Raw genomic sequence first — 16,751 nt, 5'->3', positions numbered from 1 at the left:
TAGTAGAGACGGTGTTTCACCATGTTGGCCAGGCTGGTCTCAAACTCCTAACCTCAACTGACCCACCTGCCTTGGCCTCCCAAAGTGCTGGGATTACACGCGTGAGCCCCAAGCTAGGCTGCCCTTGAGGAGCTGAGTGTGGCTCTCAGGTCATTCCCCATATTCACATCATTAATGAAGAGTTGTCAGAGGCAAGTAGCACGCAGGGTAGTGGGGCAATAGCACAGCTGGGAGCAAGGTCCCAGAGCTTGGAAAACCAAGGGAGGACACACCCAGGGGAAGCATGCCACAAGACGCAGAAGGGGCAGGAGGGCACCAAGAAGCACAGAGCTCCTCCATAGGTCCATCACCCAGGGCAGCTGGCAGGTTGTGGGGCCCAAACCCAGAAACAGAAACCATCTGATTCTCACTCAAATGATGTCCCTAACCCAGGGAGGGGAAATGTGTACCCCTCCCTGCCCACTCCAGGCACTGCCATTCAGCCTGGGCAGCCAGTGATGGACTACAGATGGGCAGGACAGTTACCTCCTTCAGGTCCCAGGACCCAGCCCCCTCTCTAAAAAGCAGGAAGGGTGACAATGTATTTTAACATATGGACCATGTTGGAGGGCATGAGGCTGGACCTAGGAATAGAGAAAGCTCTTCAAATCCAGACAGAAAGCACTGCTGATGAGGCAGTCATGGAAAACCTCACCCAATCAAGGAGAAAATTATTTGGTCATTGAGGGCAACCTCTGTGGTCCTGACTCAACCACCAGTACCTTGCCACCAATCAAAGTTCAGGATAGTTACTCTCTCCCAGGAGACCAGAGAGGGAGAAGCACCTCAACCCCTTTGGGCCTGGTCCCAAACCAGAAAAGCCCAGGCTAAGCCCCAAGATTTTTTTTTTTTTTGAGACGGAGTTCGCTGTAGCTCCGGGTTGGAGGCAGTGGCCGGATCTCAGCTCACTGCAAGCCCTCCTCCCAGGTTTACTTATTCTCCTGCCTCAGCCTCTCCCGAGTAGCTGGGATCCCTACAGGCTCAGCCACCACCCGTTTTTGTATTTTTAGTAGAGACGGGGTTTCACGGTAAGTTCGCCAGGATGGTCTCGACCTCCTGGATTCCTGATCCGGGCCTGTCTCAGCCTCCCAAAGTGCTGGGATTACAGGCTTGAGCCACCGCGCCCGGCCAGCCCCAAGATTTTAGCCAGGCTGTCTGTTTGGTCCCTAAGGAGAAGTACCACAAAGGCTCCATTCCAGGACCTAAAAACCCACTAGCTGCAAGGTTCCCCATGGAACCTACTGTCCTACACGGGGCCTGTCTGGATCACAAACCAGAGCAGCCTCAAAGGGAAGTGTCTTATTTCATAGTGGCTCTGCTCCTGTCTTCAGGGGATGCCTCTCAGACACCCACAGAAGCCAATTTCCCCTCATGTCTCCAAAGGGGCCCAGGAGCTGCCTCCTCCCACAACCCCCAGAAATAGGCATACCTATTTCTGGGACCTTTTTCCCTATACCTTCAAGCTGGCCTGCCAGCAGCCACACATACAAAAAAGACCATGGAGGGTGGGCAGGGAGACTGGAAGGTGGAAAGGTATAAAACGTGATAGATGGAACAGTAGACATACAATTTGAATAACAAGTCACAGTGCATCGCGCCATGAAAACACCCCTCCCACCCACCCACCCCACCCTAAGGTCACAAGGGCCCTAGAGAGGTACCCGGAGTCCTCAAGATTGTGGAGTCCACGGGCATAGCACACTGTACCACTGGCCACACAGACAGCTGGGCTCAGTTTCCCCAAACATTGCCGTGTGAAGGAATCAGACTGCTGAATGTGGCAGCAATGGCTGGAGCCGTATCTCAGGTGACAGGTTCACGCGGAGAATCCGCTGAGCCCGCTGCCGCACCTCATCATCGGAGGACCGCCTATCTACCTTTATGGCACGGAACTTGAGCAGCTTTGCTGTTCCAGGCCCTAGCCATGCCTTAGGAGATCGGGGCCCAAGCCGTGTTCTCTTCTTGGGAGGAAGATCTTTTGCCTCCTCAGCCCTTTTCCTCTTCTGCCCAACAGTCTCAGGGCGGTATTTCTGGACCTTCCTTGTAGTTCTGGTCTTAGCAGACCCCTTTGGCCTGCCCCTGCCCCTGGGCTGGGTCCGAGCCACCTTGGCCTTGGCCCGTACTGCCTTGGCTTTAGTCTTGGCCTTGGCCCGTGCTGCCATGACTTTGGCCTTGGCCTTGACCCGTGCTGCCTTGGCTTTGGCCTTGGCCTTGGCCTTGGCCTTGGCCCGGGCTGCCTTGGCCTTGGCCCGGGCTGCCTTGGCCTTGGCCCGGGCCTTAGCAGCCTTGGACTGTGTTCGAGCCACCCTGGCTTGGGAACGAGCAGCTTTGGCCAGTGTTTGAGCTACCTTGGCCTGGGCTGCTTTGGTGCCCAGGGCAGAGCCCCCTTTCATTCGCCGGACACTGGGGGACCCAGTGGCTCTGTTGGTTTTGCTCTGGTGCCCAGAGCCTCGTCGGGGTCCAGCCCCAGGGCCTTTGCGAGTCAGACACTTGGAGCCCTTGCTTGTGGTTTTTCTGGGAGCTTTGGGCCGGGGGTTCCCTGGACCCTTCCCTGAACTTTTCCGCAGTTTCAGAGGAGAGTCTGCAAGTGAGAGATGCAGTGACTGTGCCTTGTGCTTGGCACCCAAGCAGGGCATTGTAGTCTTGAGTGGAACCAGGGCCTCAAGGACAACAGAGAGCCGCATGGCAGGGTAGACACCTGGATAAAGGTGGGTGGGGAAGCCCACTGCTGCGCCCCGGGCATGGCTGGCACTTGATTGCTTCAGAGAGCTCAGCAGCAGGTTGGTGGTAGCATGCTTGGCAAGGGCTGGTGTGGACGCTTTAGCCAGCCTACCAGATAGTGGCATGGGAAGCAGTGTGGCCCGACCTGCAGGCAACCGCATGGCAGTTCGGGGAGCACTGGCTGGAGGTGATGTGGCAGTTGGGTTAGGGGCACGAGCTTGCAGTTTCGTCTGGCTTGGGGGATTAGCTGTGCATGAACTATAGCCATAGACATCACCACTGCGCAGAATGGTAGGTTGGAAGCCATCATCTCGCAGGCCCTGCAGGAAGGCCACAAGCTGGGCCTCTGTGGCACTGAGATCCTGGCTCATGGGGTTAAAGACAAGCAGCGCCTCTTCCAGGGCCTTCTTCCCAGCCGTGGAGATGCGCGACCAGGAGTGCACAGCTTTTTCCTCCACATGCTGAACCACCACACTCATGGCATTAGGCACTGCAGATCTGCCTGGGTATCCACAAACCAGCGCTTGGCACCTCCAAGACAAGAGGAAAAGAGTCAATAAGAATGGCACTAAGACAAGGGGCCAGAACACATAGACAGGTCAATCAGTGCCCCAATCTCCATGACACTGAGGAATCTGGCCAGAGTGAGACACTTCCTGGTGTAAAACACTGGTCTCCTGACCCTCTACCATGCTGGGGTGGGAGGAGAGGGTAAGGGTCAGGGAGCTTCTTCAAGATACACACCCAGAAACTCCTCAGAGCCATCCAACCTGCTGCCGGGTCCCTGAAAAGATTTGAGCCTGGTACATTTTAATTCAACTCTGTATTTTCCGAGGCCAGAAACCTAGAATTACTCAGCTCTGGGAATACAGGCAATATCCCTGTCCTCAAGGAACCCAGGCTAGAAGGCAAGAAAAATACACCATTAAGATTCTTGGGAGTGAATGCTGGCACTCAGCTCAGTTTGCCAATGGGTCAGGAAAGGATTCCTGAGTGAGTTAACACCTAGCTAGGATATGATGAATGAAAAAGGATCAGATGGAAATGGAGCAAAAAGGGGAATAGCTAAAGCAATGGCTCCAAAGTGAGAAAGAGTTAAGGCATACTTGGTGTGGGATCTGGGATCTAGGTGAAAAAACAGGCGAGGATAGAACAACAAAGAACCTTGAATGTTAGCCAAAGGGCCCAGACTTACACCCACTGCCCATGCCCATCTGTTTCTCCAGCTGCTGCTGTTCATGTGTGGAGCTGGACTGGGGTGGGGGAATCTCCCTGCCCACCAGAAGTTCTGTTTTCAGTCTCCAGACAGGGTACTCAGCAACCCATTTTCTAGCTCCAGAGGCATGGAGACCAAATCCAGGGAAAGAGTCGGATTTTTCTTCAACAGAAACTAGAAAGCTAACGAGTAGCAGGTGCCAATGACATCTCCCTAGGCAACCAGGCAGACCAGGGACCAGGCAGCCAGACGAAGAACCCAAGGTTTAAGGACAATGGGAGCCAAAGGCTGCAAGTAGGATGGTGAGTTAAGGGGACATTCGCGGTATGAACTGTCCTACCTAAGACTTGGAGGGCCACAGACCTCAGTACAGCCCAGATGGAGGTGACTGAGAACATCCAACTAGTTTCAGACTTCTTTAAGAAGCTGTGGCCATCAATCATAACATCTAATACCCAACCTAACACTGAGGGCTCCCAGAAGCAGGAGGCAGCTCCCCAGCTGCACCAGAGCATTAAAAGATCAGCCAGGATCAGGCAGGTCCCTCGGGCCATGAGGCCCTTCTGTGTAGTTTCTTCCCACCGCTCTAAGGCAGCAGATGAAGTCTTCAGAATACCCTGGAGGAAATGCCCTGGGGCTCTTTGTTTGGAGACATTCTTGGATCCTCAGGTGTCTTGGGCACTTCCCCACCCCAGAGACCGTTCTCCAAGCACAATCCTTGCACATGACTTTAGTTCTTTATTAATATTTTTTGAGGGGATGTAGTTCCCAGAGCTGTGAACTGTAGAAGAGAGAGGGACCTATTTCCCATCCTCACACGCTCCCCGACGCAAATATTTGGGGTGACCTGGGGGATCTTCCACGCAGGTTAGGCTGGGCTCTTGGGAGGGGTTTTCTGGGCTTTCGAGAAGCTTCGGAAACAGAGGCTGCTGCCCGGCTCCCGACTTCCCTTCACACGTGCCCCCGGGGGAGGCAGGAGAAGCTGACGGAAGATAGGGGGTGAGAGAGTGAGAGAGGCGCCATACAGGCGGAACGGGGGAGGGGGCAGATCGGGGCCCTCAGGCTGGGAGTGCGCGTCCTTAGGGCCCAAGCCGTGAGGCGGGGGTCACTGAGGCAGCGAAATGTACAGGGTGAACGATGCTAGCCCGACCGGGACCGCGCAGCCCCAGGGTGGGGTCGCTGGGCGCGGGGTGGGGGTGGGGTGGGGGTCTCGGCCAGGCCGGCGGAGGACGCGGGTCCGGGAAGGGTCGGCCGCTTGCCCGTCCGCCCTGCCGCCTCGCGGGCTACCCCTCCGCGGCGCGGCTAGGCCCGCGGCTCCAACCTACCGGCGCCGCCGCGGGGACCCAAGACGCGCCTCTGCGCCGCCTCCGCTGCTCCAACATGGCCGCCCGCTGCGCGCCGGAAGTGTACTGCGCTTCCGCTTCCGGGACCCAACCCGCCCTAATGACCCTTGACCCCCGAGACCCCATTTTCCCCCAAAGTCTGGGGGCGGAGCAGATTGGGTACCAAGGAGGACTGCCTGGAGGTGGTGGCCGCGGTGACCGCTCCAAACCCGTTCGGCCCTGTGCAGAAAGCTGAAGAACAGAGGTGCCCTCTGACGTGGCCCCAGGCAAGGACTCACTACAGCCCGGCTACGACTGGATTAGGGGTCATCTGACACCTTTTCTGAGGGGAGCTGGTGGTGCATTGACATCTGGGAGGGGCTCCTGGCAAGGTTCGGGCCATCTTCCACCCTCTGATCTTCCTTTAGCCACTGACAATGCCCACTTCAGTCCCAGACACCTGACCAGAGGGTGAAAGAGGAGTGCCTCCTGACAGGGAGTTTGTTTTGCAGTAAGGGTATCTCCTCCAAGGACAGCAGGCCTTCCTCTCTTCCTGAGAATAGGGCCCATGGCACATGGCATGAAAGGCTGGTGTGCACGTGATCACAAGTGGTGCATGCAAGCCCAAATGCATACCGAGTCTGGGAGCTCCAGTATACCACTGTGGGCCTGAGTATACTTGCTCAGGCAGGTCAGGGCAGGTATAGTCATTGGCCCAGCCTCAGCCCCTCAATGGAAGGAAGTCCTGCCTCCAGTCTTAACACTGCTCAGAACCCCTTTCCTTTTGCCTAGGAGTCTGGGACCTCAGTCTTTTTACCCGTGCTCTTGGGCTAGTACAGGGGTGGTGGTTATAGGATACAGGTCAAAATCAACCCTAGGGGTCTGTGAGTTCAATGAGAGGTCAGAGTGGTCTCCACAGCTCTGACTGAAGGTCCCATTAGTCACAGGTTCCCAAGTCCATGTTGGGAGCCATCCTGGGAGCCCTGGTTTCATGGATGAGGTAGTGGGAGCATTTGAACTAGGGTCACAGCATGAGCCAGGAGGCAGAAATATTGCCACAACTCTTGGACCTTGACCCTTGCAGTGGTGCCTTATTTGGTAGTTAGGGTCAGGTGGAAGCCTATTGGCAATCACAGGAGGGTGGTGGTATGCTTCATTTAGGGACTGGGTACTAGCCCTTTTTCCTGCCCATGTGACCCCAGGATCCTCTAGTTGCTCTGTATTTTCCCTGCTTATACAGCAGGGTCCAGGCACTCCTAAAGACAAGTGCCTAGTTCACCCAGCAGTGCCATAGGCCTCATCTGGTGCCTCTTAGCTTCCCAGAGCCTCAGCACTGATGGTGAGGTCCTTGGTGCCTTTAAGTGTAGCCAAGGTATCTAGCAGGAACTGCAAAATCTCCTGTTCCTCTGGGGTCAGTGCTTCTAGCCTTTTTTTTTTGCTGGTGGAAAGAAAGGAAGAGTAGGGTCCCAAGGGCCAGGGTCTCATGGGGTGCAGTCAGGAAGCCCCATCTTGACACCCCCAGTCCCCAGCTGTGGGTGAGTCCAGTCTCTGGCCCTGTCCATGGTTGAGGATTGACTGTTCACTCTCTCAGGACCGATTCAACCAGTTGCCTTGTACAGCTTCTCCAAAGCCAGCAGTGTTGGCCTCCTGTGTGCAGGTGGGCCATGGCTGTGCAAATAGGAACCCCTTCCATAGAGAGTGAGAGCCCATCCTCCAGGGATGACACCAGTGCAAGTATATCCAGACCTCCCTCTGGTGATGTTCAACTCAGAAGTTAGGGCAAATGGAGAACGAGGAAGGGTAGGTCCAATCCTCTGGCTCTGCTGTGTCCCTTCCAGACATGAGAACTGGGGAAATGATAGAGATTAGGGGTAAGGATCATGGGGTACCTAGCTCCCTTTGGGGGTGGTAGGGCCTGACTTTTTGCCTCCTGGTGCCCAGTATGCCCTAGATGGAACTCTTTGGGAGCACTCGTCAGAGTGCAGTCTGACTTGACCTGGACTCTAGTGGATGCTGAGCCTACAGGCACAACTGGGATCAGACGGGATGAGATGAGAGAGAACACAGGGTGATCCCAGAACCCAGTCCTTGCTTTCCATTTGGCATCTTATATGGTTCTTTTTTTCTTCTTCCTTTTTTTTTTTTTTTTTTTTGAGACAGAGTCTCTTTTGTTGCCCAGGCTGGAGTGCAGTGGCATGATCTCAGCTCATTGCAACCTCTGCCTCCCTGGTTCAAGCAATTCTCCTACCTCAGCCTCCAGAGTAGCTGGGACTACAGGTGCCTGCCACCGTGCCTGGCTAATTTTTGTATTTTTAGTAGAGGTGGGGTTTCACCATGTTGGCCAAGCTGGTCTCAAGCTCCTGACCTCAAATGATCCCAAATGATCCACTCACTTTGGCCTCCCAAAGTGTTGGGATTACAGGCGTGAGCCACTGCGCCTGGCCAGTGTTTTGTATTTTTAGTAGAGCCAGGGTTTCACCACGTTGGCCAAGCTGGTCTCGAACTGCTGACTTCAGGTGATCTGCCCACCTCAGTCTCCCAAAGTGCTAGTATTACACGAGTAAGCCACCTGCTCCTCCAGCCTCATATGGTTCTCAGTGGATCCTGGACCCACCTCTGTCTGAGCAGAGAGATCTGATGGAGATCTAGATGTGAATGAAGGCAGTAGCTTGGGAGGTATTGCCTCAAGAGGAAATATGTGTGCCAGGGAGAAAAGCCAGGGTTGAATCTTGAGGATCCAATTCCTGGTGATGGAGAAGAAGCAGAGCCTGCAAAAGATTCTAGGCCGGGTGCAGTGGCTCATTCCTGTAATTCCAGCACTTTGGGAGGCCGAGGTGGGCAAATCACGAGGTCAAGAAATTGAGACCATCCTGGCCAACATGGTGAAACCCCGTTTCTACTAAAAATACAAAAAAATTAGCTGGGCGTGGTGGCACGTGCCTGTAGTTCCAGCTACTCAGGAGGCTGGGACTACTCTGGAGAATCGCTTGAAACCACCGGAAGGCAGAGGTTGCAATGAGCCGAGATCGTGCTTAAAAAATATATATATATATATATATATATATATATTTATCTGAGAGGTGGGCCGGGCACGGTGGCTCACGCCTGTAATCCCAGCACTTTGGGAGGCCAAGGCGGGCGGATCACGAGGTCAGGAGATCAAGACCATCCTGGCGAACACAGTGAAACCCCGTCTCTACTAAAAATACAAAAAAAAAAATTAGCCAGGCGTGGTGGCGGGCGCCTGTAGTCCAGCTACTCGGGAGGCTTACGCAGGAGAATGGCATGAACCTGGGAGGCGGAGCTTGCAGCGAGCCAAGATCGCACCACTACACTCCAGCCTGGGCGACAGTGAGACTGTGTCTCAAAAAACAAAACAAAAACAAACAAAAAGGATTCTGAGAGGCAGGACAAGCAGCAGGAGGAAGTTGAGGTCACAAGGGGCAAAACTTTGAAGATGCTAGCAAGATTTAGTTAAGGACCACAGGCACATATAGTTTTAGCTCTATAGTATTCCATGATGACTTTTCCAAGAACAATTTTTTTTTTTTTTTTTTGAGACGGAGTCTGGCTGTGTTGCCCAGGCTGGAGTGCAGTGGCCGGATCTCAGCTCACTGCAAGCTCTGCCTCCCGGGTTCACGCCATTCTCCTGCCTCAGCCTCCCGAGTAGCTGGGACTACAGGCGCCCGCCACCTCGCCCGGCTAGTTTTTTTTTTTTTAGTAGAGATGGGGTTTCACCGTGTTAGCCAGGATGGTCTCGATCTCCTGACCTCGTGATCCGCCCGTCTCGGCCTCCCAAAGTGCTGGGATTACAGGCTTGAGCCACCGCGCCCGGCCTCCAAGAACAACTTTTGGGGAGGAGTGGCAGCACACTGAGGTGGCAAGTAACAAGAAGGTGGAGGCTGTGAGGACAGATGGCTTCAAGAGTTTGACTGGAGGGGAGGAAGGGGAGACTAGAGGGACTTGGGGTGTTGGGAGGTATCTAAAGGCAAGTGGCTTGTAAGTGCTTAATTGCTGGAAAGTAGGGGGAAGGAACTTGGAAAGGGAACAGTAGCAAATGTGAAGGGGACTGCAGGGCAGTGTGAGCCTCTTGGAAGCCTATTGGCAATCACAAGAGGGTGGCAACAGTGCCCCCAAGTGAGGGCACTGAAGAGCAAGTCCAGGATGAAGTGGGACAAGGAGAATTGAGGCCTTCAAGTCAGGGTCTGTGCAGTCTGTAACCAGTCTTGGCACCACCATTTCTGTGCAGGCCGACTGAATCCAACTGACAGTCCCTGAAAAGGGCGAAGGCTCTCTTCTCTGGTCATGGGGAAGGGTCTACCCATAGACTTCTGGGAAGGCCAGATGTGAGGTAGGCCAGGGAGTTAATAGGTAATGCCCCCAAACAGCTCTCAACCCATGACTAATGGAGACTTGAGAGTGAGTACCTCAGCTCCCCTTGCTCTTGGGGGCAGCAATAATGTAAGGCCTATGTTCTATGCTGGCTCCCAGAATCCCCAGCAGGATTTGGTCCCAATTGCCCACAGTGGTAGCTTGCTTGATGACACTTCCTTTATTGGCTGCTTTCCTTGTCTCCTTGCCACTGCTGGTGTTTCTTGGCCTCACCTCCCATACTAACTATATGCATGTATATCTTTGTCCAGGTCTACTTTGGGGGAACTAAGATAAGCACTGTCCATGAAAGGGGGACAAGGCAGTGAGCAGACACAGACAACTGCAAGGACCTCTTCCCACAGGTACCACTGACCTGTACAAATGGGCCCCCAGCTTGAAGACTTAGCTAATACTCTGAATGCTCAGAAGATAGGCAGGGCCAAGGTCTGGGCCTGATATAGGTGGGCCCCTGTCACACCAGTTTGCTCTTGCTTGACCCCAGAGTTGGTTAGAGGCAAGCCCAGGATCCTAAACATGTATAGTAGCCCAGGTCTCTCAGGCCCTACAGGATAAGGCCAGAGTGACCCACTTGGGAGGTCCCTGGTCTCTGACTCTTCCAGCACATCCTCTGCTCAGTATCACTCCCTCCAGGAATTCTCCCCACCCAGGTTTGTAGAAGGGTCGGTACTTTCTGTTCCTCCACCCCCGCTAGCCTCAGTGTACACTGTAAGACCTATTCCTGCTTTATGCCCAGGTAAGGGCGACCCAGGCTGCCCCCACGTGACAGAGGCCCAGGCCATGCCCCCAGTGGCCTCCAGGGGGCGCCGCCGGGAAGCCTGTCATTGGGCTCCTGGGAGCTCAGCGGAGGTGGGCAGGCGCCGGCCCCCCAAGCCCTCGGGCTGGGTAGGGCTCAGAACTGCCCCTTGCCATACACGTGTTGTGTCGCTCGCCGCTGCCTCATTTCTACTCCTGCCCGAGGTCGGACGCTAAATTCTGTCAGGCCCAATGTCCACGTGTCCGTTTATCTGTCCGTTTGCGTGTGACCGTGGATCCGCACGCCCTGCTCCAGCTGCGGCATGTGCAGGGTTAAGGCGGGCGGAGGTTTCTCTGAGTCGCAGGGGGAGGGGGGCGAGGGGCGGACCTGGCCCAGCCCCGCCCCGCGCCGGAGCAGTGCAGGAGCCCCACCAGAGCCCGACTTCAGCCCCAGCCAGATCCAGCGTCAGCGGAGGCCGAACGGCGGACCCCTTGCCCTAGCTGCATCGGAGCACCGGCGGGTGAGTCCCGCGGGAACCGCGCTCAGGGGAAGTTTGGGGCGCGGGGTGTAGCACCCCAAGCGCGTTAGCCCAGACCCGCCCCCCACATCCTTGAACTGGAAGTTTGGGGCCAGGAGGCCCTCCTGCCAGGGGTCCAGGAGTGTAGCCCCCAAGAGAAAGGGGTGGCTGGAGAACTTGGGGATCTGCTGCGAGGGAACCCAGAAGTCCAGCTGCCCATTCCTGCTGGAAACGCCCTGAACTCGGACCCTGGAGTCCTGTGGTCATGAGATTCCCCCAACGGCCCCCCCCATCCCACTTCTGGACACCAGGAAATCTGGCTTCTGGGGGGTTTGGAATGGGCAAACTCCTGTGGGGGACCTCCAGAGGAGAGTGTGGAACCCTGGTGTGCAGTCCTTCCCCTAGTCAGAAACACAGCCTGACTCTGGCCTTTTACTGGTGGGAATAGTTTAACCCTCTGGAATGGCCCCCAGGATGTTGTAAGGATACTCTGGAGTCTGACCCCTGACAGTAGGCGTGGGGACCCCTAGGCTGCCCAGGGCACTCTGGAAGCCAGTAAGGGGAGGATATAGTAGGACTCCCCTCATGCAGGACCAGTGTGAGGCTTGTTGAGGGGAAAGGAAGGGTCCTGGATGGAGAGTCCTGTTCTAATCACCTTACTACCGCCCGCCTAGACCCAGATTTGACCCAGTTGCTGAGTGGTTAGGGTAGTGGGTGGGAAGCAGAATCCTTCATGCCCCAGTGGGAAAGGGGAAAAGCTCCTGGGTACCTGGGGTCTACCCTCCTTCCCACTCCAGGAGGGCCTCCACAGTGATGTACTAGCCAGAGGGGTTGGGTTCTCCCCCTGCCTTTTCCACCAGTGATTTTGGGCTAGCCCTGCCCTCAGCTATGGGCTGCTTATCTGTTTCCTGAGGGGATGGTCAGTGGCCCTGACCCCTGTTTTCCCTGTTTCCTCCAGGTGAAGGCAAGGTCCCTGGACTGGTCATATACCTCTTGTGGCCCTGGCAGAATCAAGATGAGGCCCTGTCATGCCTCCCCAGTGAGGCCTACAGTCTGAGCAGACAGCATGGCCTGCCATTGGCAGTGAACACCATGTCTGCAGGAGGTGGCCGGGCCTTTGCTTGGCAGGTGTTCCCCCCCATGCCCACTTGCCGGGTCTATGGCACAGTGGCACACCAAGATGGGCACCTGCTGGTTTTGGGGGGTTGTGGCCGGGCTGGACTGCCCTTGGACACTGCTGAGACACTGGACATGGCCTCGCACACATGGCTGGCACTGGCACCCCTGCCCACTGCCCGGGCTGGAGCAGCTGCGGTAGCTCTGGGCAAGCAGGTGCTAGTAGTGGGTGGTGTGGATGAGGTCCAGAGCCCAGTAGCTGCTGTAGAGGCCTTCCTGATGGATGAGGGCCGCTGGGAGCGTCGGGCCACCCTCCCTCAAGCAGCCATGGGGGTTGCAACTGTGGAGAGAGGTGAGTGGCGTCCCAAGGAAGGCACTTCAGGTACCCTAACACCTTTTATTATTTCCTGACTTAGTCCCTTACCCTCAGAGACTGAACAAGAGCTGTAATTTTTACATGGGTGCCCAGGATGTGGTCTCATCCCCTGTATCCTTTCCAGCCTAGCTTTGAGCTAGGCTTTCAGCAGCCTTCTATTAACTGCCTTTTCTGGCTAAGGTGGGAGGCAGAGCCCAAGCCAATCCCAGGATGATGGGAGACCCTAGCCATGTTCTTGCCCCACTCCTCATTTCTAAGAGATGGGGGTGGGATGGCCTAATGACTCCCAGGCTTATAAATAGTCTGGGATTGGGGAGAGGAGTAGGGCCTCCGCTCAGAGCCTGTGCTTAGACTTCCTGCCCCACCCCCAACCCTTCCCACACACCAGAGAGCCTGATATGGACAAAGGCCAAATGACCTGGGATGGTTCCCATGGAAGCCCCCAGCTGACTGGCCCATTACCCCAAGGCCCCCAGACATATCATAGCTGACTCTGAGGGTTTAACAGAGGGTGAGAGCCTACTCTAATGAAAGAGTGTCACATACAGGTGCTGGCAGGGATCCTGGGGCAGAAGGCTTGTGGACAGTATCTTTACCCAGCAGACCCAAGCCATTCCTCTCCCAGCCCCATCTCCAACTCCAGCTGGTCCCCAATCCCCCTCCCCAGACTGAGCTCTGTGCTAAGCAGATTGATCCCCATGTTTCTCACCCCGGCTTAAGCCATCCCCCCATGTTCCTCCCCGAGGGGAGTCCCCACCTTCTGGCCTCCAGGTCTGACCACCAGCCCAGGCCAGCCCTGCTTGGATGCCAGACTCTGTTGCCATAGCATCTCCAGGGAGACAGAGTCGGATTATAATTAGATCAGCTGCCTCCTGCTCTTTACTCAGAGGGGCCCTGGCCAGAGTAGGAATCCCAGCTCTCCCAGCCCCCACTGCAGGCAGGTAGTAGAGTGTCTGTTCCTGGCGAGGGATGCCATAAACACATGGGTCTCCAGCCACCCCCAGGCCTTACCAGGGCAGCTGTCAGGGTGGGGTACCCTGGCAGGCTGGGGTACAATCTGAACTACTCTTTTCTATGCAGATGGTATGGTGTATGCTCTGGGGGGAATGGGCCCTGACACGGCCCCCCAGGCCCAGGTATGTGTGTATGAGCCCCGTCGGGACTGCTGGCTTTCGCTACCCTCCATGCCCACACCCTGCTATGGGGCCTCCACCTTCCTGCATGGGAACAAGATCTATGTCCTGGGTAAGGGCCTGGGGGATGTGGGAAAGGGGCTCAGAGTTTAGAAATCCTCATCCTCATAGGTTGGCTGGGATAGGGATCGGGCTCAGTCCAGGATGGCAGAACAAAATAAGCTTTGTTGGGGTGATCCATGCCTGCTCTGAGGCTCTGACCCCTGGTGGTCTTGCTGTGGTTGGAAAACCAAACCCCAGTATCTGAGGGACTGTAGGGTGGATGATTCATGTGCAAGTGTGCACACAGCAGGATGTGGGAGGCTGAGGCAGGCAGATCAGCAACCTAGTGAGGAGCACACCAAGCCTCCTAGGCTCCTTCCCAGGTACCCCAATTCCATTGACAGGGGGCCGCCAGGGCAAGCTCCCGGTGACTGCTTTTGAAGCCTTTGATCTGGAGGCCCGTACATGGACCCGGCATCCAAGCCTACCCAGCCGTCGGGCCTTTGCTGGCTGCGCCATGGCTGAAGGCAGCGTCTTTAGCCTGGGTGGCCTGCAGCAGCCTGGGCCCCACAACTTCTACTCTCGCCCACACTTTGTCAACACTGTGGAGATGTTTGACCTGGAGCATGGTGAGCAGTGGCTGTCCTGGGCTGTCCTGCCACTCTCTGTGGGATGGAGGGGCATAGTGCATACGTCACTAGATCTGACCTCCCCTCTCCTGCAGGGTCCTGGACCAAACTGCCCCGCAGCCTGCGCATGAGGGATAAGAGGGCAGACTTTGTGGTTGGGTCCCTTGGGGGCCACATTGTGGCCATTGGGGGCCTTGGTAAGTCTCTATGGGGCTGGGGAGAGGAGGGAGTCCCAAGACAGGCAAGAGTAGCCCCCAGCATGTGTGCCACCTTCTGCCCATCTCCAGGCACTCCAGGGGTCAGGGCTTTGTGAGCTCTTTTCCCTATCTGTGAAGCAGGCAGGATGTGGTCTCCCTGGCCCAGCACTCAGGGTGTTCCTCAGTGACTGGGGGCTCTGTCAAGCACCAGCAAGGGTCTACGAGACAGCAGCAAGAGAAATGACCACTGTATGCACAGTCAAGAGGACATATAGAAACATGAATGAATGAACAAATGATGAACACAGGCAATGAAGAGCAAGGCACTGATAGCTCATCCTGGAGTGATACCTACTGGGCTATTCTCTGGGCTCAGGGAGCAGAAGGGCCTGGAGTCCCTACAGCCTGTGCCTCTCACAGCCTTCTCTCTCCTTCTTGCAGGAAACCAGCCATGTCCTTTGGGCTCTGTGGAGAGCTTTAGCCTTGCAAGGAGGCGCTGGGAGGCATTGCCAGCCATGCCCACTGCACGCTGCTCCTGCTCTAGTCTGCAGGCTGGGCCTCGGCTGTTTGTTATTGGGGGTGTGGCCCAGGGCCCCAGTCAAGCCGTGGAGGCACTATGTCTGCGTGATGGGGTCTGAAGGCCTGGTGGGAGCTGTCCACTGGAGCAGCTCATTGCCAGAGGCAGCTATTTCTATGGCTCCTTTTGCTGCTGAGGACACTCACTGTGGCTCTGTCGGATGAGAGAGGCACAGGGGTGAGCACTTGAGACACTGCCTTGGGGCCTTGGGTTAGGGGAGCCTTTGCCTTTAGTGCAGGACACACATATGCTTACACCTACCTTTATCACCATTCTTTCATGAATCATGCCTAGCTCCATCCTTGCCCTGGGACCTACTAGGCCTTCCATCCAACTGGGAAATGGGGAGAAGGAAAGCTGGCCTCATGTTCTTCAGGGTCAGTTCCTATCTGGAGTTGACCAGGCCCACCCCAGGTGCCATTCCTGAAAAATCCCAGATGCCAGGCTGCCTTTAGGGTCCCTGTAAACCCAGGAGAGTTGAGAGGGTGGGGGACACAGAGAGAATAGAGAGGATGTGGGACCTGCCAGAGGGCCAGAGCGCAGGAGTTCAAGCAGAGGAATGCTGGCTTTGGGCCCTCTACACTGCTGGTTGTATGACCTTGGACAAGTCACTTCACCTCTCTGTGCCTCAGCATCCTCATCTATAAATGGGGATCTCTGAAACCTTCCTACCCTACCTACCTCACAGGGCTGTTGTGAGGACCCAGGGAGTTTGGATGTGGAAGTAAAAGTGCTGCTAAAACCTAGTGTGTGGAACCTGGTGTGAACTCCCTTGTTGCTTCCACTGCCCCTGCCTTCCTTTGGGGGTCTCAATGCTCCTAGGGATGAGGGTCCAGAAGGAGCCTCTTGGATCTGGTCGGTGTTCCCAAAGTGATTTGGTATTTCTGTTCCATCTAAGCCAGAGCTTATTCTTTGGCAACATGTGATGACAGCACCTCCTTACTGTCATGGGGGTTAGAGAGCACTAGGACAGTAAGGAAGGGCTGTCACATGTCACCAAAGGATGGCAGGATAGGATGACCAGAGAAGTGCTCAGAAAACAACAACAAAATACCACAGGGTTAGGAAGACCTCCAGATCCAAGTTACAGAGTGTCTCCTTAGGGTCTCTGCTCACCCCCACAGGGAGGGGTGGTTCAGTGGGTTTTGTGGCCCAGGGCAGTCTCCTTCTGCCTCAGCTGTGGGGCAGCCGTCTCTTGGACAGGACTGTGTGGCCATCCAACAAACCCCGCGAAGGCAGCTGCCTCCTGAGAAAGCTGCTAACTCTTCCTTCTTCCAGCCTTTGTTGCCTGCTAGTACAGGTCTCTGGGGTCTGCTTTCCCCATAGCTACACTGAATACTTGGCCTGCTTCCCCAGTGATGCCTTTCATTCTAGGGTGAAGCACCTAGAAAGTCAGCAGCCCACAGGATATTTGCACATTGTCTGGCAAGCTGGCAGAGGAGACCAACACAGAGACGTCTCTGTTTGGGGGAATAGGCTGTTTCCCAGAAGAGAAAGGTTGTGGGGAAGATAGTCACTCTGCTGCCTTCATAAGGAGCCCTCCCTCAGTGTCACCCCCTCCACCCTACCACCTGCTCTGTCCTGACTTCAACTTAGGCTGGGGACTGCCCTCTAATCTTCCTCTCTACAGCTGGGTTTGCTACAAGAACAGAGTAGTATTTGGGACCCTGGAACCCACCTGCTGTGGCTATGGCAACCCTCCTGGACTCTTAGCCTCCCCTTTCTCACTTAGTGGCAG

The 16,751-nt window shown here is 55.7% G+C and overlaps 2 protein-coding genes across 4 annotated transcripts; one reads left to right on the top strand and one right to left on the bottom strand.

Annotated features, from left to right (window-relative positions):
- Positions 1 to 1,675: 1,675 nt before the first annotated feature.
- CCDC71 (coiled-coil domain containing 71) lies at positions 1,676 to 5,405 on the bottom strand. Of its 2 annotated transcripts, none has more exons than XM_003894444.3 (2): positions 5,302 to 5,387; positions 1,676 to 3,291 (listed from the first exon to the last, which is right to left on the bottom strand). In XM_003894444.3, the coding sequence occupies exon 2, from the start codon at positions 3,237 to 3,239 to the stop codon at positions 1,803 to 1,805; it is 1,437 nt and encodes a 478-aa protein (XP_003894493.1). In that variant the 5' UTR covers positions 3,240 to 3,291; positions 5,302 to 5,387; the 3' UTR covers positions 1,676 to 1,802. The 2 variants fall into 2 exon arrangements, 1 of the variants encoding a protein (XP_003894493.1); XR_643752.2 differs by lacking the exon at positions 1,676 to 3,291 and adding an exon at positions 4,695 to 4,958 and having other exon boundaries at positions 5,302 to 5,405.
- A 41-nt stretch (positions 5,406 to 5,446) lies between these two features.
- Positions 5,447 to 15,759, top strand: KLHDC8B (kelch domain containing 8B). Of its 2 annotated transcripts, XM_017955451.3 has the most exons (7): positions 5,448 to 5,690; positions 9,942 to 10,946; positions 11,902 to 12,411; positions 13,516 to 13,680; positions 14,015 to 14,239; positions 14,335 to 14,436; positions 14,878 to 15,759. In XM_017955451.3, the coding sequence occupies exons 3-7, from the start codon at positions 12,036 to 12,038 to the stop codon at positions 15,072 to 15,074; spliced, it is 1,065 nt and encodes a 354-aa protein (XP_017810940.1). In that variant the 5' UTR covers positions 5,448 to 5,690; positions 9,942 to 10,946; positions 11,902 to 12,035; the 3' UTR covers positions 15,075 to 15,759. The 2 variants fall into 2 exon arrangements, with proteins under 2 accessions (XP_017810941.1, XP_017810940.1); XM_017955452.3 differs by having other exon boundaries at positions 5,447 to 5,690; positions 11,902 to 12,441; positions 14,335 to 15,759.
- The last annotated feature ends 992 nt before the right edge of the window (positions 15,760 to 16,751 follow it).

Source organism: Papio anubis, chromosome 2 (genome assembly GCF_008728515.1).
Source record: "Papio anubis isolate 15944 chromosome 2, Panubis1.0, whole genome shotgun sequence".
Lineage (NCBI taxonomy): Eukaryota > Metazoa > Chordata > Mammalia > Primates > Cercopithecidae > Papio > Papio anubis.
This window is presented reverse-complemented; position numbering and strand designations above follow the sequence as displayed.

What these genes read in the sequence shown, in the direction of transcription:
- CCDC71 (XM_003894444.3), bottom strand. Translation starts at nt 3,239, where the DNA reads ATGAGTGTGGTGGTTCAGCATGTGGAGGAAAAAGCTGTGCACTCCTGG.
- KLHDC8B (XM_017955451.3), top strand. Translation starts at nt 12,036, where the DNA reads ATGTCTGCAGGAGGTGGCCGGGCCTTTGCTTGGCAGGTGTTCCCCCCC. An exon ending in GGTTGCAACTGTGGAGAGAG is followed by an intron (nt 12,412 to 13,515) that starts GTGAGTGGCGTC and finishes TTTTCTATGCAG; the next exon opens with ATGGTATGGTGTATGCTCTG. An exon ending in TGTGGCCATTGGGGGCCTTG is followed by an intron (nt 14,437 to 14,877) that starts GTAAGTCTCTAT and finishes TCCTTCTTGCAG; the next exon opens with GAAACCAGCCATGTCCTTTG.